The sequence below is a fragment of the Nuphar pumila genome, chromosome 2 (assembly GCF_984573655.1).
Source record: "Nuphar pumila chromosome 2, dmNupPumi1.hap1.1, whole genome shotgun sequence".
Classification (NCBI taxonomy): domain Eukaryota; kingdom Viridiplantae; phylum Streptophyta; class Magnoliopsida; order Nymphaeales; family Nymphaeaceae; genus Nuphar; species Nuphar pumila.
In genome coordinates this window covers 8,106,540-8,127,535 of record NC_143250.1, presented here as the reverse complement: position 1 = coordinate 8,127,535, position 20,996 = coordinate 8,106,540, and the positions used below count along the sequence as shown (strand labels likewise).

Here is a 20,996-nt window from a genome sequence, read left to right as displayed (position 1 = left end):
TGTGGGGGTGTAATAAATCAACCCCTCCATAATCGGCCTCCTGATATGCATCATTATCCTGCTCTTCATTTCATTCAACTGAAGCTGATAGACTCTCGTATACATTTTTTGGAATTATCTTCTGCACTATATGTATTTTGCTATTATCTTTTGTGCTATATGCATTCCATAATCAGTCTTCTCATATGCACTTTAAGCACATTTCATTCTTCTTATGCTCCTCCTAGAAAAAACTGCAGTCATTCATGCATGCATCAATCTTCATGTAATCAAAGTTTGTGCAATCCACAAATTTATTTGCCTCATAGTAAGAGCTTGACAATCTTTTCTACTTAGGCAATGTCTCCTTCAACAAATCATCAGCATGTTGAATGATATGTTACCTCAATTGTTTGTTGTTTTGATATGTAATAGCACGAGACTAGTTTTGTTAACTTTGTACAACCTGGATATAGATTGCTCTGGCCATTACCCATTAAGTCTTGAAGGGGCATGTGTTCGCCATCTTGAGTTGGATCCAATGTTATCCCCATAATAATATCATTCAACATTTCTTCTACCCGATCATGAACCTTTGTCGTATATTCACTCTCATCATGATGTACATGCACTGCATCTATGTAGGGTTGGGCCACACTTACATAGAACTAAATATATTTCATGGTACAACCACGTTAGATCAAGTGTAGTTTGATCAATGGTAGAACTTTATAATTTTTATTCTTACGGTCCCGACATGGACATCATATCCTACTAGCATAATCAACATGAGCATGTAATGCTTCAAAGAAGCAATCAATTTCATATGTATAAGGTTCAAAACTTTTGTCATGAATATGTATTCACGATTGATCCATACTCATAGACGGCAACCTCACTAAAACGATAGGAGAGGATGAAGACACTGATGATATGGGACAAATAATGGTGAATGCAAATGATGCACAATTGATAATTGAAAAGTCGAACCATTGATATGTTATATAAACTATATGAGCATTGATTAGATAACAGATTTTTTTTAATACTAATAAGACGTAGTTGAATAGGTTCTTGTTCAATGGATTATTATATAGTGAAAAATAATAAAAAATCAATGAAGCAAAGGCATATCAAATAATTGACGAGTTGCATAACAAAAAACTTAATGACTGAGAATCTTTTCAGTGGATAACTACAAGCTCAAATGATGAACAAATTGTTGCCGATTAAAAGTTTAATGATCTATAACATTGTCATGAGTTTTTAAAAGATCATGTGATTAAAAATAACTATATAACAAATTTCTTGAAGAATTGTATCTGCAAACTATAGGTGATTGCCTTAGAAGGTCTATTGCATAAATGTGTACAAAGCAAGGTTATTTTGAGTAAAGAAGTACAAAAGAGAGCATATATATGGTGGTTTATTAGGCAACCTTCAAGTGAAAAAAGTGTTTTTCATGTGGATTTTAGGTGTTATTTGCACACATCTGCATAATGACCCAAATATGACTACAAGAGAAATTATCAATGACATCAGTCACAAGAAAAGTATGAAAATTAATTATAAATAAGCATGGCACAAATAGAAACACATGAAAAAAGATCTATATGGTTCATATGAAGAGTCATTCACGATACTTTTTTCCTATTTGGATCATTTGATGACGACAAACCCAAGAACGTTAAGAATCATTGAGACAAATCAATTTAAGTATCAATTTTTATCTTTTATCCATGCATCAATGACTTTTTAAAAAGGTGTCATCTAGTTCTTATGGTAGATGACATATTTTTAAAAGAAAAATACAGGGGTATATTGTTGTCAACTCATAGTATTGATCATTATCGTGAGATATTTTTATAGCATTTGTAGTTGTAGATAAAGAGTTTAAGAAGTCATAAGCGTAGTTTTTAGAGCATCTGAAGCATGAAATCATATGCTTCAAAGAGTTTACAGAGAGAATAGAATTGACTGTTATCTCAAATAGACACCCAAGGTTGTTATATGCCACTCTTTACACCTTTTCTCGTAGGTGTCATATTGAATATTGAATGAACTACTTATCACTCAGTGCACTTTAGTGGAGTGTAACTCGAGCAACCATGACACAATAATACACATATTTTCTTGAAAAATTCGCAAAGCAAGATGAACTTTCATATGATTATATTGTCACCAACGTCAAACCAGAGTTTTGGGATATATCTCACTTTTTAGGAAAAAATATGGGTGTTTAACATTTAATATAGCAGAGTGCTTCAATTCAAGGATTATCTCCATACGTGACAAGCCCCTAGTATCTTTTCTTAAGAGGCTTCGTTTCATGCTAATGACATTATTTGAGAAAATAAAGAATATCAGACAGAAAATGTCTAACATTGTTGTGTCTATGGTAAAATAAAAGGTAAATGCACTAAAAAAGGCACAATAACTATGTATGGTTATCAAACATTGTCATTGGCATCTATATAAGGCCAACAACTGATCTCATAGATATAGTGCTAATCTTGATAAGAGTGAATGCTCACGTAATGAGTGGTAGGTGAGTGAGATTTCATACAAACATACAATTGCATGCATCTTTTATGAGGGCAATCTACCAAAAGATTTCTGCAATAAGTACTTTATACATTTGCATTCTTTCTAAGGACAAATAATGTCTCACACAATGCTCTATTGAATCTTATTCTAATATATCCACCGAAAGTGACACATCAATCATGACGACCTAAGGTAAAGAGACAAAAAACAACACCAAAGAATGTTGTGTCATATAAGTACATTATATCTAGTGAAGTTCTCTACAGTAGGCAAAAGCACGCATAACAATATGTTGCAGTAACTCTTGTTGCAAAATATGTGTATTTGTGTGTGCTTTTATACGCATATTTCTTAAGAATTGTTGAATAAATCACTTATATGTATTTATTAAGAGTTTTTTAATGAATTGTTTCAATATTTTATAACTTTTATATATATCTTAGGTCTTTCATGATATGACACTTAAAGAAAAACATGACATTAGAAAGGAAAACAAATCTTCATCTCTAAGCACAAATTCAGTTATGATAAGATATATAATTAAACAAGTTATATGTATATACATTTAGTGATACTACATGTACGTATTTATATTCGGTTGCAATTGGTCATAAAAATAAGTTGATGAAAACTAGTCAGACCATTGTGAAGCAGAAGTGCAAGGCTCTCCAAGATAAATAGGTCGAACATAGTCAAGAGAAACCAAGTTGTGGTGAAAAAATCATAACTCAAGATACAAACCACAAAAATCATGAAAACTAGTTAGTATTTAACCAACAGATATATGAGATCACACACCAAATTTCAAGTTGAAACTCCCAAGAGTTGGGGCTCAGTGAATTTTTTAAGTTGGGAGTCGTTGTTAGGACTAGGTCCAAGTGCTAGATCTGACCGAGTTTGGGTACTGAAATTTTGTAGTGAAAATCGGGGCAGATCTGGGACAAATTTTTTTGACAACCACTTGTCAATACGTGGGGGTAACGAAAATAATTTTTTTGGATTTTTTTTGTTGCCGACTCACCCGATTAAATTTTTTGGAATATTGAGCATGTGATTGAATTCAGTGTTGGGTTGTAGTTCCCGGTCAGAAATTTGGACTTGACTTGGGAGGGGCATAGAGGGGTCGATATGACTCCGATTTGAGCAAAATAAATTTCTAAATTGATGCTCAGAATGAGTGAAATCTCTATAAAAAAATCCAGAGCCAATGAACCCCTCTATAGGTCACACCAATGAGAATACTTTGAGGTGTCTAGAGCACTCAATTGGGACAAGATTTCTCACCTATGGATCCAATCTCTGGTAGCCAAATCTCTCTTCTTGTGCCTAGATTTGGGTCTCGACAGTTATGATACTCTTTGAAATCCCCCATGCTTTACTCTGATGCCACTTGTTAGAACTTAAATTTTCATGGACATAAATTTGATCCTGGGACCTATGGGTTATGGGTTGTGTCTAACCTCGAGAGAGTATGATAGTTTTCTTCAACAATTTCTTAACCGTGATGCAGACTAGTTTTTGGAGAGTAGATAGGCTTAGAGAAGGCTTCTCTATGATATCTTTTCAATGCAATTGCCCAAATCCACCAAGTAGTTGAGGAGACATGACCTTCTAAAGTTGGCATGCATAAGCTTGCCACATGCTATAGGTGAGACCTGGCAGATAAGATCTTCGTGATCGCAAGTCTGATTGAGTTTATGTCCAACTAGAGGCTCTAGGATTTACCTTGAGATATGTGTAAAAATCTATGATAGTTGGATATAGTTTGGGACACTTGGATTGGCTGAGAATGACATGGAACAATCACACCATCCAAGCAGGTCCAATAAGCTAAATCTAACATACGAGATCACATACCAAATTTTAAGCTGAAACTCCTAAGTGTTGAGGCTTAGTGAATTTTTGAAGTTGGGGGTCGTTGCTAGGACTAGATCTAGGCGCTAGATCTGATCGAGTTTGGGTGGTGAAATTTTGTAGTGCAAACAGGGGCAAATATGGGCCAGATTTTTTGACAACAAGTTCTTAGCATGTGGGGCAGTTAGAAAATGTTTTTTTTGGGGAATTTTTTTTGTTGCCAACTCACTCAATTAATTTTTTTGGAATGTTGAGCAGGTGACTGAACTTATAGTCGAGCAGCAGTTCCCCATCAAAAATTTGGGTCTAACTTGGGAGGGGCCAAGCGGGGTCGCTACGACTTCTATTTGAGCAAAATAAAATTCTAAATTGATGCTCAAAATGAGTAGAATCTGTATCAAAAATTTCAAAACCAATGGACTCCTCTACAAGTCATGTCAATCACAACATATTGACGTGTCTAAAGCACTCAACTAGGAAAAAATCTCTTGGCTATGCATATGATCTTTGGTGGCTGAATCTCTCTTCTCGTGCCTAGATCTAAGTCTTGTCAGTTATGATACTCCTTGAAATCCCCCAGGCTTTGCTCTGATATCACTTGTTATGACCCAAAGTTTTACGCACACAAATTTGATCTTAGGACCTGTGGGTTATGGGTTGTGTCTAGCCTTAGAATAGCTGGACAACTTCCTTCAATGACCTCCTAGCCCTGATGCAAATTGTTTTCTTGAGAGTAGATAGGCTTAGAGGAGGATTCTTTTCAATGACTTTTCAACATACTAAAAATCACCCAAATTCGTTAAGTAGTTGAGGAGATATGGTATTCTAAAGTTGGCATGCACAAGTTGGCCACATGCTATAGATGAGACCCAATGGATTGGATCTTCATGATTCAGGGTCTGATTGAGTTTATGTCTGAACAAAGGCTCTAGGATCTACCTTGGGATGTGTGCAAAGCTCTATGATAGTTGGATATGTTAAGGAACACGTGGATAGGCTAGGAACAATATGGAATGGTCACACGGTTCAAGCAGGTCCAATCTTCTAAATTAGGCTGGCCTGTTTTGGATAGTTGAGTTCTATAAGACAAAGGTTGAGACAAGGGTTTGGTCCAGGGGTTGGTGGTGATGTGGACAGCTCCTGAGACATGGGTTGATGTTTGGTATAGGCCCAAGATGTTGGATAAGGTGCAGGTTAGTTTTGAAAGTCAAAGTGGTCCCAGTACATGAACAACACTTACTCAGTGGGTGCAATTTTGGACTCTTGGATATACTTGGGTTGTGGATGGTTCATTGAGACTCCCAATGTTATGAAATGTTAAGAATACCTCTGAATTTGGGGACATCCACACAAATTATTTACAAAGATCGTACTATATTTGCAAACATACATCAAGAGTGTTTAGTTAAAGGGTATTCGTAGATTTTGAAGACATTCACTAACATAATTTGTGAAGGTCATACTATATTTGCAAACACACATTGAGAATATTTAGTTAAAGGAGGTTTGTATGTTTTGGGTGACATCCACAAGAATGATTTACAAAGGTCATACTATATTTGCGGATGTACATTGGGTGTAACACCCCAAAATTTTTAACCCAAAAAATTTGAGATTTTTTTTTCATCAGCAGAAACATTTTTCAACATCTTAGATAAAAAAAACCTTGGGCAAGTTATGGGTCGGTCAATCACACTAGTACTGGAATTTTATAAAAAGAGATGTATCAATTTAAACTTTCATTGTAGCACATAGAGTATTGTTCATCAAGCAAATAAACAATACTAAAGTTCATAAAAACAAAATAACAGAAATCTCAAAAATCCAATCTCTAGGAAAGTGAATAGTTTGGCTTTCTGACTCCGCCATATCTCCCTATTATTGCTCAGGTAGATCATTCAACGCCTGTAATTGTGTAGGGGTCATCACTCTGGTAGATCATTCAACGCATATAATTGTGAAGGGGTCAATAACAACACCCGCGTAGGAATACAATGATAAAGTACATGCCTGTGAAAGTAGGCATACATGAAACATCATTTTTCAAACATAAACAAATATTATGACATTGATAAATCACAGAATCAAGGCATAGATGAAACATGATTTTTCAAATATAAACAAATATTATGACATTGATAAATCACAGAACCACTAAAAAACTAAATTCAATACTTATGCATGATCAAGTATAATATGCATGACTTACCAATGCAGCAGATTATCCATCTATGACATGAGTGGCTTAATTTTTTTTTTATTTAGGTGATCTTTTTTAAATGATGCATGCTATGCTTGGGCTAAATGTGCAATACACTTTTATTCCTCTTGTTAACAATCTCTGTGGGTACGACACAGATAATATCTGCATTAGAGACACGTCTAAGGGGTACAATCAAACAATTTGTGTCTTATTACCTTAGCCTTGTGCATCTTTCTTACACCTTAGGGGAGGGACGAAACTTATCGAGAGAGAAATCCCAACACCCTCAAGCTGATATATCAGTCTTTTTATTCAGAAGCCTTATTCACTGAAATTTACCATGTCTTGAAAATAAGTTATACTCTGGATCACCTGATCTTGGGATTGTATAACCTCATAAGGAGTCTCTGCTCTAGTCGGATTACTTGGTCTTAGACGATGCACTTCCTCATAGAGATTTACCACCCTATCAAGTTACATGGACTTAGACAATGCACTTCTTCAAAGAAATTTACCACCCTAGCGGGTTACCTGATTTTGGACAATACATCTACTCACAGAGATTCACCGTCCTAGCCGGATCCTTGATCTTGGTCATGCACACCCTCACAAATATTTTCTTGAAAACTGTTTCTCAATTAACATTCATGTATCTCACATTCTTATCATGATGCATTTAACACCACAAAAAATTCATATCTATCATGCATTGATCACACACCAACTATCACGCAATATATATCACAAGTTAACTTTTATTATTTAAATAACTGCACCATTCATAAGGTGCAGTATTTGTGACATATTCATCAAATAATAATTATGATGTCTCAACAATGCATACAGGTTATGGTCAAAATACATATACAAGAAGCTAACATAATCATTAATCTTCACTTAACGAAAATAGGCAGCCTTAAAACATATAGGCAAGACAAATGTTACCAAATTTCGTTAGAACTTATTGCATATACAAAATCCAAATCAAATCGTGATTAGTTTCTAAGCCATATTCGCCCACTCGATTGACACCTCATATAGAGGTTAAATTACCGATTTTATCATAAACATATATTTTAAAATTTGCAGATTTTAAAGCTTGACATAACATATAGGGGTTTGGTGAAGAAGTCAGCCAGCTGATGTAACAAATGGCAGCTCAATGGACTTCTTCAAGGGGTTAGCATATCATGAAAACCCGATTTTAATCGCATGTCACTACGAAGTTCATAAAACACCTATATATATTATAAAATACATCGAACTACATCACTAATTGAAAATGAACATTAAAACCAAATCCGAGTTTGCTAAAACTCAAATTTTATTGCATCATACATGACTTTTTTTTTATAAGCCCGATTTAACAAAAATCATAATTTAAATATAATCCACATTTTACACATTTTTTTTATAAGATCAAACCAACACCGGCTTGACTATTTCAAGAAAAGGTAGTTTATATATACATATATCGTTAATCTCGTTTTTACAAAAAAAAAAGCATCTTAAGCTCCAAATAAATAAATAAAAATTATTTAAGCACAATCCAGTTTTTTTTCTTTCACATTCACATATATGCCCGGAAAACATAAAAACTCTATGCTTACACACATAAAATGAATCTAATTACGTGCATACTCCACCGATTAATCATCTTGAAGAAAACTACAGACTAAAAGTTTTATTCCCAACAATAACATGTGTTGTTCAAATAAATGAAAATCATATGCAACATACAACAGGGAAAGATCGATAGACAGAATTTCAACATTCTATGTCCAATAACATGGTTGTTCAAAACAAAAATTTTGAAAATTCATAATAGGAAAAACAAAATCGACAAACACGAATTGACTTTTTAAGTTGAACAATAATATGGCTGATCAAAATGAAAATTTTCAGAAATTAACATGGGGAAATCGACATTTCATAGAGTCCAAATTCACATACATATACTTAGGTCAGAGTACCTACCTCAAACGAAAAAAACTCGAATTGATGTAGCGCCGGTTGAACTCTAATGGTTGGCCATGAACCCAGCTAACTATCGTCATAAAAACAACTATCTAGCTGTAGAAAAAGAGAGAGATATAGGAAAGAGTACGGAGAAATGAGAGCTCATGTAGGCTTTATATAGAGAGGGAAATGGTGGAAGTTACAAAATGATTTAGTGAGAGCTTAGGAGTTTCATTTCCCAAGAGGGAGTTAGTTAGTTTAGAATGTCATTCACTTATGGGTTAATGAGAGAGAAGTGGGTGGGGGTTAAGGAACTCAAAAGCCCTTTTTTCTTTTTCTTTTTTCTCTACTTTTGTAACTTCCCTCCCCCCCCCTTATCAAAATTTGACTCATATATATATTTTATTGAAATCTCAGGTATTGTCTATGAACTAGATCTAGGTACTGGATCCGTTTTTCATAAATAGTAGATTTCAGATATTTTCGGTATTTGGACCAAGATCCAAATTCTGGTAGGTTTTCAATTCGCGAAATTAATTTTTTAGATTTACATTCCTTACAAACCCTTAGTTTGTATTAACTTTTCAATAATTATTTTTAAAATACTGATTTATTTACTTAAATTTTCTCAAAAATTTGCGAGTCTTACATTGGGAGTGTTTAGTTAAAAGAGCTTTAGACATTTTGTGGGACATTAGCAAACATGATTTAGTGTTTATTTTAAAGAGATTCATACATTTCGGGTGATATTCTCAAACATGATTTGCAAAAATGAACTATGTTTGCAAAAGGGTAAAAATGTCTTTAAAAGGTCCAGAATTAGAGATTTTGAATACGAGAAGGATTTAGGCCAATTGTAAGGTATTTTTGAGAATCCATTTTGCAACTATTTTTTGTAAAAAAAAAACAGGTCTATTGAAGACCTGAACGATTGCACCTGAACCCATTAACCCATGGTCCACAATTTTCAGCAGAGAGAGAGAGAGAGAGAGTTTCCGATAATATAAAGCAAAGCCCGGTTGAGAAAAAAACAAGGCGGCACTCTCAAACTAAATGGATCAAATCCAAAACATTCAAGGTGGCCACTCGCTAACGATTACATATATCTGCTCTCAGTTTGGTGGGGGAATCCTCTACCACCCACTGTCTCCACGCGACGTTTCCCGTTTTATTTATTCGTTGACGCCCTTAAGCATTCGCTTCTTCCCTCCTCTCTTTTCCTTGAGTGTGAATTCTTAGTCCCACCCAAGAAGACTGGTAAGGCGAACACCCACCTTCCTTCTTTTCTTCCCGCTTTCATTCTTCAAAACTTTGCATTGCAAGCCTGTTACGTGCAAAGATCTGATTTATTTTTTTCACGGTCATGATGGTTGTTCTAGATTTGCTTTTTCGATTTGTTTTTATGAGATTATAGGTATACTAGATCTTAAGCATCTCTATTTCTCCTTTGAATGGGCTTTCTTTCCCGTTAATTGTGGGAGACTCGTCTGGCTCAGAACCGTATAGTATTTGGATGCCTTCCTCGTTGGCCATGATTTCTTGGTTACAAATTTCAATGATATATGTGAAGAACACCATTTTGTAGATCTCAATTTTTAGTTTAGTTTTTCATGTTTTTTATTTATTTGTATTTTGGTTGCATTGTTGTTGAGCTCTGGAAATACCCAATAGTTAGTTTTCAGCATTTCGTGGTGAAGAAGCCCATTTGCAGATCTAAGCTCTCTTCTAATGTTTAACTATATTTTTTAATTTGTTTTACGCTAGATGATTTAATTTCGTCAAATATGTTAGATCCCACTGCCGGTTTAATCCAAAAAATAACTGCCAGTTTTTGTATTATAAGGTATTGCACTCCGCAGGGAAAAGAAGGTATTCACCTAATTTTTTTCCTCTTTTTTCTGGCCGAATAGAAATGAGGGGAGGATTATGGCAACTTGGGCAGTCGATCACGAGACGGTTATCTCATGTCGACAAGAAGGGGAAGATTAAATGGCTGACAAGAAGGGATTTTGCTACGGAAGGTACATTGAAGAAGACAGTGTTGCATGATTTCCATATTGAGAATGGCGGAAAGATGGTGCCTTTTGCTGGATGGAGCATGCCCATTCAGTACAAAGACTCAATAATGGATTCGACGATCAATTGCCGGGCTAATGGAGGACTATTTGATGTTTCGCACATGTGTGGATTGAGTCTTAAGGGCAAGGACTGTATTCCGTTTCTGGAGAAACTTGTGATTGCAGATGTAGCCGGGCTTGCTGATGGAACGGGCACGCTTACTGTGTTCACCAATGAGAAGGGTGGGGCGATTGATGATTCTGTTATAGCAAAGGTGAAGGATGACCACATATACTTGGTTGTGAATGCTGGCTGTAGAGACAAGGATTTAGCACATATTGAATCCCATATGAAAGTTTTCAAATCAAAAGGTGGGGATGTTAATTGGCATATCCATGACGAGAGATCACTTCTAGCTTTGCAGGTCAGTATCTTCCCTGTTTTGGTCTTTATAGAGTTGCTGTTTACTTGAAATTTGCATTTTCAGCCGTTGTAGACGTAATTGTTCCTTATTTTGGTTCTAGATTCTACCCTTTGACGCTGATGCCTAGTTAAATATATTATCAATTTTTTTTCTGTTTGGCTTCTTTAAATATTACATTCTTGTGATGTTCTTTCTTTTTTCTTTTCATTGAGGAATCTGAAGAATTAAATTTTTTCCAACAATTGCTCTTAGACATGGATAGTTGTGTCCTGAAATTTTAGTTTGTTTATATATCGTCTTCAAATTCAGTTCATTTCTTTGATGCAGGGTCCTCTTGCTGCACCAGTTCTACAACTTCTAACAAAAGATGATTTGAGTAAATTGTACTTCAGTGACTTCCGTATGCCACAGATCAATGGTGTTCCATGCTTTCTAACAAGAACAGGGTATTTATGATTTGCTACCTTAGCTCCAGTTGCCTGTTATGATTATCCTGATAATCCTACGAAGTCAAGTTTAAATATCTAGTACTTCTTTAGATGCTCTTTCATGCTTCTTCTAGTTGCATTTGAAGCTGTATACCTTCTGGCAATCTAAACTTTATGGGAGCCAGAGTTGGATCTGTTAAACATCGAAGACACAAAAGCACAGTTTAGATGCATTGAAAAGGCTTATGTTTGGGCAAAGTGATAAATTGGTGATTGATGTTCTGGCACATTTTAAGGTTATGCACCCACTGAATTGGCACCCAATCTTCCATTAAGATGATGGAACACTGACTACTGAATCAATATTCACATGAAGCTGCCACTACTATGTTATGGGGAGCTGTGAGTGAATCCGCCTGATAGAGTGCTTTCAAGAATTGTGCCATTTATGCCTATGAAGTGAGATAGTTTCGGGTGGTGATATCACCATTTATGTAGGCATTATGCTGAGGATATATAAAATTAACTTACTCCTTGTAGTTGGTGAGTCATGAGAATTTTTTAATTTCTACTTGTGCTGCTTGAGCTACACAACTTAAACATGCAAAAGCAAGAAATGGAACTTGTCAAGCAAATCTTTTAATTCTATATATTTCTAAATACAGAGACATGAAGTGACTTATAAATTGACGAATTTAGCATTGTCAAAAGTGTGCCTGCTACAGAGTGATTCACATATTGGTGTAGGTTGAACACAACAAAGAGCCATTTAATGTGGTAAATTGTGCAGCATGATACAATGTAACTACTTGGATCATGCTTAAGCACCATCTTATTCAAATATTTAATACATGAGAGCCATCAGGATTTACAGCACAACACAAAACAGGTTTAGCATATTTGAGGTGCGAGGATGAAATGCACACAGACACATGCGCACACACATGCACACACACGCACACAGAATGTGAATCTAACAGGTTTAGCATATTTGAGGTGCCAGGATGAAATGTTAATGTGCGCGCACACACATACACAGAACGTGAATCTAACATGTACACCACAAATTTTGTTACCCCTATAAAAACTCAATAATGACATGGTGAATTCAAGCATTAATTGTTACAAACCATGAGGATTTTAGTAATTTTACCAACATATTTTTGTGTATGTGAAGCTCCCAACATGGTAATGACTTGATACCTGGTCATTGAGTTGAGGATAACAACTACGTATGTTATCATCCATGCATAATATTTGCCTCCTAGTTTCTGTTTAAATACGTGCTTGTTAATAGCCAAACAATTTTTGTGCTGACTTGCTATTACTAAGGTAGTGATAACATGGACATTTATTCATTTTGTTAAATACATGGTTTGGGTGCTTCATAGATTTTCTTCTCTTTTTTTGGACATATCATTCTTGATGATGACACTGTTTCTGCTCCTAGCAATTATTTTTTGTGTGAATCAGCTTTTCATTTTGGGAGGCTCTGTTTAACATTGATTATCATTTCCTTGATGATTGTTTGTCCTATGGCTTCATGATATTGCTGTTAGACTATTGATTTGTCTCCTGTCATGGATATGGTTCTCATTGGTTATTTAGTAATTAACTATATGATCCTTTTCATTGATTGCTGTCCACGCCATGTAAATGACCAACCACCACAATAATTGTTCAGATTTTGCAAAAAGTTTTGTTATCTCTATTTTGGTAAATTTCCTGAAAATGCATGTAGGGAAATCTTATTCAAGGACGGAATTGAATTTGGGTGAAACATCAAAGTACTTTGCAATACAGAATTCATACTTACCAATCTAGATCTCCTTCTCTTGTCTGTCACATGGATACAGCTGTGGATACAGGGATGCGGCCATTTTTATGAAGTTTTCAATATGACTAGCATATATGGGGACAGTAAACAGGAGTTATAAAGGAGTACCTGGTGACCAAGATTCTTGTTTGATTCCTCTTTCAAGTGCAATTTCTTCTTTTGCTAAGATTCATTGAAACTCCCTGTTGATAACAAGTTATTAAAAACGAAAGTAACTGGGATATGGTTATGTAATATGGGAATGGTTACTCTCATGGAGCTCCTCATTCAGATTGATATATGGCAGGACAAGCAACAACATCCAATTATCAATCTGGGCACTGTACCCACTGAATGCAGAACATTTTATTCATTTCTTACAACTGAAACCTGTAGACTCCTACATAACAAATCCACCTCTTATGAACTATATCACATTCATTTTTTTTCCCTTTCTTTGTCTGGTGTCTGGTATGTATTGTTTTTCTCTTTCTTTTATGTATAAAAATCTTTGAAAAGCTTTAGCTTGTTGAAGCTGATATCATATTTGTGTTCTGATTGTACCACTGATCTTCCCTTTTCCCTTTTCCAACCTCTGGGTTTCAACAGTTTGTTAGCAGCAAAAGTTTGCCTGAATCTCCATGTGATTCAAGCTGTTGGAAGATAAATATAATTTCCGAGGCTTATTTCTTTCTGAATTCATCTTTATTTATTCCAAAGTAATTGAACAAGTTAGTGAACTGATCTTAGTTTAACCTCATCCACGAACCTTTCAGGTACACTGGTGAGGATGGCTTTGAAATATCTGTCCCTTCAGAGCATGCAGTTGATCTTGCAAAAGCCATCTTGGAGAAGTCAGAAGGAAAAGTCCGTCCAACAGGGTTAGGTGCACGTGACAGTCTTCGACTAGAAGCTGGCCTGTGCCTATATGGAAATGACATGGAACAGCATACTACCCCTGTGGAGGCAGGCCTAACCTGGGCAATAGGAAAGAGAAGAAAAGCTGAGGGTGGATTTCTTGGTGCTGAAGTAATCTTAAAACAGCTTGCAGAGGGACCACCAGTTCGACGTGTTGGCTTCTTCTCATCTGGCCCACCTCCAAGAAGTCACAGTGAAATTGTGGATTCTGAATCCAAGCCTGTTGGAGAAGTGACAAGTGGAGGGTTCAGCCCATGTCTGAAGAAGAACATAGCTATGGGTTATGTAAAGTCAGGTAGTCATAAGCCAGGGACTCAGCTGAAGATTGTTGTTCGTGGGAAATCCTATGATGCTGTCATTACAAAAATGCCATTTGTTCCCACCAAGTACTACAAGCCATCATAGTAGTTTTTGCTTGCATTGGGCCTTTTGAACTGGTTGGGCAGGCTTCTACAGACTCATGGATTGTTTGAATTTCTCTTTTACAAGACTTGAGTTCAAGCAAGAAATGATTTTGTTTCTTTCTAGTGTTTTTGCCTGAAAATATGAAACAGAAATGAGAATGGCTGGGTGAATGGTGGTGGTTGAATTATCTTTTACTAGAATGGTGCAAATTCCATCTTGAAATTGGCAAACTTAGCTGTTAGTCACAGTAAAACAACAGGGGAGAGTATCTAGATGTTCTCTTAGGACACATGCTTTCGGTAGGATATACATCCCAACAAACATGACAAGTAAATCAGGGGACTAGTGTCAAAGATTTTTTTTTTCCTTTTTTTGGTTAAAGATTGCTAATACAAAGAAGTGTTGATATCCGTGACAGTCATGTTTCAATGGATGGATGGTAACTTGTCATTATATCACTTAGCTTCAGAAGTATAACAATGAGAAAATCCCTTTAGCTGTCCGAGTTACTGCCCTAATATGCTTGGATACAGCTATGATGATAAACTTAACAATGATCAATCTTTGACTCTCTCAGATAATAAACCACTTCAGCTGACTAAATGAAGTATAACCGTGTGTTAAATCTGTGGATACATATAAAAATTTTGCCCATTATATCCATCAAAATTGTAGTGATTACATGCAAACGTAACAGCTTTGACAGCAGACACCTCCCTGAGATAAACTACCAACAATGTTGTATCGGGATAAATAAAAGGTATGGAACTACTGAGTAGAAATCGACTTTATTTTATATGTTTTTTATTTCCTTTTGTAGATCAAACCCTACGGTTGTGTTCTATACTATGTCCCACAGACACTTTACTTAGTATGCATATCCTGTACCGACACAAGACACTTCACGGACACAATACGACACTTCATCAACATAGTCAAACCAGTTTCACAAGCAATCAACATTGTCATTAACTTTATCTATTTTCTTTTATGATCTTATTTGCTTATTTCATATTCACTCGAGTTATTTTTCTTTTAGAATTTATCATCAATTACATTACACTTCCATTTCAACTTAGTTTCAGTGTATGGTGTTCCTAAATGTAGTGATTTAAAATTTTTGTTTTTACACACGTACAAACATCTGTGTCTGTACGGGTGTCCCCGTGTCCTAATTTTTAAAAATTATCTTACCGTACTAAGCGTATTTGCATCATGTCCAGCTCCCACATCCGTATCCATGTGACAGGTTCTACATGGTTTGCCTAGTAGGAAAGCTAATCATGTAATTTTGACATCTAAGCAGGTCTTTCAAGGGCTTCAGAAATCAATGGCCCATGATGTACCAACATGTCACAACCCAAAAAAATTTGTGCTCGTGTTAGAAAAACATAATCTAAGGTTCAATCTTTAGCAAACAAACTATGTTGAATGCATCTATGTGGTCAGATTGAGATGATATTGTTTGCAATAATGATTTTAGCCCAATACATTCACTAGTTATAAATATTTACCCCTTCTATCATACACATCATGTGAAACATACGCCAAAGACTTCCAAAGCATTTATTCAGTATGCAAAAGGTAGTCCAGTGCTCCACCAGGACCATAGTATAACATCAAGTATTAAATTTCATTAACCTTGACTATATGGCCAAGAATATGACTTACCAGAAGTCCTTGCAAGAACAAATCCCATCCTTAAAATGATGGAAGCGATTACAGTCCCTTATAATGATTTCATGACTGTATAACTTAGATATCAATTTTGCAGTCGAGTGGCAATCATTACAGATGCGTAGGTTTTTGGTTATTCGGATTGGTGTTCTTTGCTCACTGTTAATTAGCCCAAAAGCAATAGCCAATTTCTCACTGTGAAGATGAAGTGCATTCTCTTTCTGTTCTTCATCCATATCAAGCAAGAGTTCATGTGTGTTAGGCTTGTAACCAGCCAACTTCAGTTCCTCAGCTATTTTCTCCAGTTTCTCATAGATCGTTGGAATCTGTGGATGTGAGTTGTCTCCTGCAATGAATTCATGGACAGTGCCATTCAGATCTATGTAGCTGCAGCCTGGCATCTTTTTAATTCCTCTTTCTTTCATCAATTTCCTGAGATTTCCTACATCTTCCCATCTCCCAAATGCAGCATATAGATTTGATAACAGCACATAACGCCCGCTATGTTGAGGTTCCAATTTGATCAGTTCTCTACCTGCAACTTGTCCTAGTTCCAGATTCCTGTGAATCCTGCAAGCACCAAGAAGTGCTCCCCAGACTGCAGAATTGGGCTTAATTGGCATACTGTTGATCAACACTTCTGCCTCATTCAACAACCCTGCCCTACCATAAAGATCAACCATGCAGCAGTAGTGTTGAACATTGGGATCAATACCATATTCCTTTTTCATCGATTGGAAATAACTGCACCCTTCATCAACCAACCCCGAGTGGCTGCACGCATTCAAGATACCGATGAGTGTTACTTCGTTGGGTCTAACTCCTTCCGCTTGCATTTTTTGGAAGAGATCAAGAGCTTCCTTTCCAAGCCCATTAGTGGCAAAACCCATGATCATCGCACTCCAAGCCATGACATTCTTTTCCTCCATCTGTTGGAAGACATCAAATGCTTTCTCTATGGAGCCACACTTTGAGTACATGTCTAAGAAGGCAGTGCCCAAACGGACTGTTAGTCTAACATTCTTCTTTCGTACGTAAGCGCTGACCCATTCCCCTTGATTCAGTGCACCTAAATGAGCACAAGCAGACAACACATTAACGAGCGTGCTCTCGTTTAGCTTAACTTTCTCAGCCAACATGCCGCGGAAAAGATCCAAAGCCTCTTTAAAACAGCCATTCTTCACATATCCATTTATCATCACGCTCCAAGAGACAGTGTCTCTTTGAGGCATTTCATCAAACAGACATCGTGCAACATCCAGTAACCCGAGCTTCGCATAGCAACCAATCATGATATTCCAAGATGCACCATCGCGATCCACAGTTTGATCAAAAACCTCCCTTGCTACATCAATAAGCCCGCATTCTGCATACATATGGATCAAGAAATTCAAAACCGAAGGAGCTCGAGAAAACATGCGGTTCTTGACAACCAGAGCGTGAATCAACTGGCCTTCAAATAGTGCGCCTATTTCAGCGCAAGCCTTGAGAACCAAAGGAATGGTGTGGACATCAGGAAGAATGGATTCTTTGAGCATCCGGGCAAAGAAGATGAGGGCTTCTTCGGGGGTTTCAGAGCGGATGAGCATGTTTAGGATGAAGATGTCCGGCCTGCAAATTCGACGGAAGAGGCGGTGAGCATAGGAAAGGTCCTTCGATGGCGAAAAGGCACAGAAGGAAAGGAGGCGGGAAGCTACGAAATTATCATGGATGAGGCCCGTGGTGATGGTGTGAGCGTGGATTTGGTTGAGGTGTTTCATGGTGGTGCATGAGGTGAGGACATGGAGAGTTGGGTACTTGGAGAGGAGCTCAACGGTGGGAAACCAAGGTGGGTTTTGTGGTTGTGAAGTGGAGAAATGGGTAGTAGGCGGTGGTGGTGGAGAAGCGGCCATGTTCCTCTTTGTGTGAAGTTGACAATTTGAATTTTTGAATGCAGAATGTCGGTGGTTGGCATGAGAAAGAGAAAGAGAGAGAGAGAGAGAGTAAACGCGGGAAATAATGGTCGCCCTTGGCTTGAGATGACAATGACGAATTCAATGCCATTTAGTTGCATTTGGTATCGTTTCGAATCGGTCTGAATTCATATCGTATCGGTAAAAATGGGTTCGCAACTTTAGAGGATTCGAAAATTTTCAAACGAATAAAAAAATACTAGAATATAGTTTTTTAATATTTTAACATTATTTTGATATTTGTATGGACTGCGCGTGTTGTCTGCTGGTTAAAAATTGACTGATTCATTTCAATTCAATTGAGGATCGGCTGATTCACCTGAATCATGAATCATGGCCCATATGATTTTGACAAGATTGCCAAACATATCCGAGATGTGGAAATAGTGTTTGATGTTTTGCTATCCAATCCGGTAAATATTCTAACTTGATGGATATCCTAATCTATTTATATGTTTAAAAAAATGGATTTGGTATGAGCTTTTACCGCATTTTTTAGCAATTCTACATCCAAATGGAATCCAAACCATTTACATCCCTACTCTTGGCCATTGTCCGTCAGTCACTGTCACTCCATAGCAGTGGGGTCGTGCCGATTCTTCTTATGGATGTAAGAAAGATGAACTTTGGTCCTCAACCATATTTATTATGATAATATAAGGTTAAAGATTGGGTTGCACTTTTTTTGTTTTTTTTAGGATAATGGGGGATTGAGGAGAAGAGAAACCACTGTTATAGTTCGGATTAGGGATGGCAGTAAACCTAGGCGAGTCTGGGGGACAAGGTCTCCACTCTCATTCTGTCTCAAAATTTTGCCCTTCATCCTCGCATAGGTTTTGATTTTAACCTCTATTCCTGCCTTCATCTCCGTTTCACGTCCTTCATCCCTGGTCCAAACGAGATGAGGTGGGGCGGGACGGTGCCTCATTTCTCACTGATCCACTGTCATTCCTAAAGTCATTTTAGTTATTTTACCAGTGGCGGAGCCAAAAGTTTTTCGTTGGGTGGGCAGACTTCGGGTCTCGGGGACAATGCTGTGGTCTTGAAGGACGATCGATTTATTCAGACCAATGGCGGAGCCAAAAATTTTTTGCTGGAAGAACAACTGTTCGTGGATAGATAAAACTTAAATAAGCCTTTGAATTAAAATAACAATTGTTACAAATATAAACAACTAAATTTATGAACATAATAAGATAAAACCTTAAATTGCACTTTTAAACTAAAATAAAGATTGTTCACTTAAGAAATACAAACAACTAAATTCATGAAAATTTTACAATTGGCATCTTCTATTTTTCATATTTTGAAAACAATTCATAATTGCATCATCACTGATGGTATCAAATGTCTCCTTCTCTATGTAAGTAACCAAAGCATCATTGATTCATTCATCTCTCATTCTATTACGTGAACGACTTTTGATATTGTTCATAGCTGAAAATGCTCTTTCAACACTTGTTGTTGCAACTGGCAAAGTTAATGCCAACTTAATCAATAGATACACATGAAAAAATACAATGTGCTTTTGAGTTGCTACCATCATCACTGCTAGCTCTGCTAAAGATTTTAAACTTGAAAACTGATCACTGTTTCACATTTCTTCAATATATATATCCAATTGATTTTCAAGTTTAATTATGTTTACTCTAGAAAAGTCCTTAGGGTAAAGCTCAGCAAGACGAATCAACTTATCTTTATCAAAAGCAGAAAAAGAATTCTTTGGACTCAAGCATGCCATTGAAAGGAGGAGCTCTGTATTTGCTTCAGTGAAACGATCACTCAACTCTTGAAGTTGCAAATCAATAATAGCATAAAACACATCAATACGATAATGATGCAATGTAGTGATCTTTTCAACCTTACTTCTTGGTCATCCTTGAGGTGTATATGAGTCCCCTAAACCAGGAATCAGAATATCAAATCTCTTACAAAAAATAAACACTTTGTTTACGAGAGAGTCCCATCCATTGTCTCTCAGACCTTGAAGGCACTGTTTTGATGTAGTGACTAAACTCATAGCATTCACAATATCTTGATCTTTTCGCTGAAGTTCTTGTGAAAGGTCATCAGTTATTCCCAAAACTTTACATATCAAATGTAAGCAAAAAATAAATTCAAAATCTTGCAACTGATGATATAAAATAATTGCATATGAACTTTTTCCTGAATATGTATCTTCTGCAATGAAATCTAACACTTGAATAACAGAAGAATACATACTGAGTAAATTAACCAAAGCATCGTAATGAGAACCCCACCGAGTATCACCAGGTCATTTGAAACTTATTTCTTGATTTAATTCTCGTCCTATTTCAAGTTTACCCAATTCAAGTGCTTCAGCAATTCGCATAAATTTTGCTTCTCGAATAATCTCAGATCTCTTGCATGAAGTAGAGAAAAAAGTTGACAACCTGCCTAATATATTGAAAAACACATCAAGCAATGAATTTTTTTTAGCAACACCACCTAATGTCAATTGAAGTTTGATGTGCAAAACAATGAATATAATATGCAGATGCATTTTTATGTAATATAAGACTTTTCAATCCATTAAACTCCCCTCTCATATTACTTGCTCCATCATAACCCTGTCTACACAAACTTGATATGCTTAATTTATTCTTACAAAATGCTTCTTCAACTGCTTGTTTGAGTGACATAGAACTTGTTTTAAGAACATGCACAAGAGTAAGAAATCGTTCAACCACTCGACATTTTTCATTAACAAACAGTAAAACAATGGTCATTTGCTTTTTAGTTGATATATCACGAG

General features: G+C 36.3%; 1 protein-coding gene and 1 pseudogene across 1 annotated transcript; one reads left to right on the top strand and one right to left on the bottom strand.

Annotated features, from left to right (window-relative positions):
* Nucleotides 1–9,625: 9,625 nt before the first annotated feature.
* On the top strand, nucleotides 9,626–14,705 carry LOC149844648 (aminomethyltransferase, mitochondrial-like). Its single transcript, XM_089994995.1, has 4 exons — nucleotides 9,626–9,799; nucleotides 10,453–11,024; nucleotides 11,352–11,470; nucleotides 14,045–14,705. Exons 2-4 carry the CDS (start codon nucleotides 10,455–10,457, stop codon nucleotides 14,589–14,591), a joined length of 1,236 nt encoding a protein of 411 aa, XP_089851121.1. The 5' UTR covers nucleotides 9,626–9,799; nucleotides 10,453–10,454; the 3' UTR covers nucleotides 14,592–14,705.
* Nucleotides 14,706–16,126: 1,421 nt separating this feature from the next.
* On the bottom strand, nucleotides 16,127–18,161 carry LOC149844647 (pentatricopeptide repeat-containing protein At5g66520 pseudogene; annotated as a pseudogene).
* Between the last annotated feature and the right edge of the window lie 2,835 nt (nucleotides 18,162–20,996).

Coding starts and splice junctions, on each gene's coding strand:
- LOC149844648 (XM_089994995.1), top strand. CDS start 10,455: ATGAGGGGAGGATTATGGCAACTTGGGCAGTCGATCACGAGACGGTTA. Junction 11,025..11,351: donor GATCACTTCTAGCTTTGCAG/GTCAGTATCTTC, acceptor TCTTTGATGCAG/GGTCCTCTTGCTGCACCAGT. Junction 11,471..14,044: donor TGCTTTCTAACAAGAACAGG/GTATTTATGATT, acceptor CGAACCTTTCAG/GTACACTGGTGAGGATGGCT.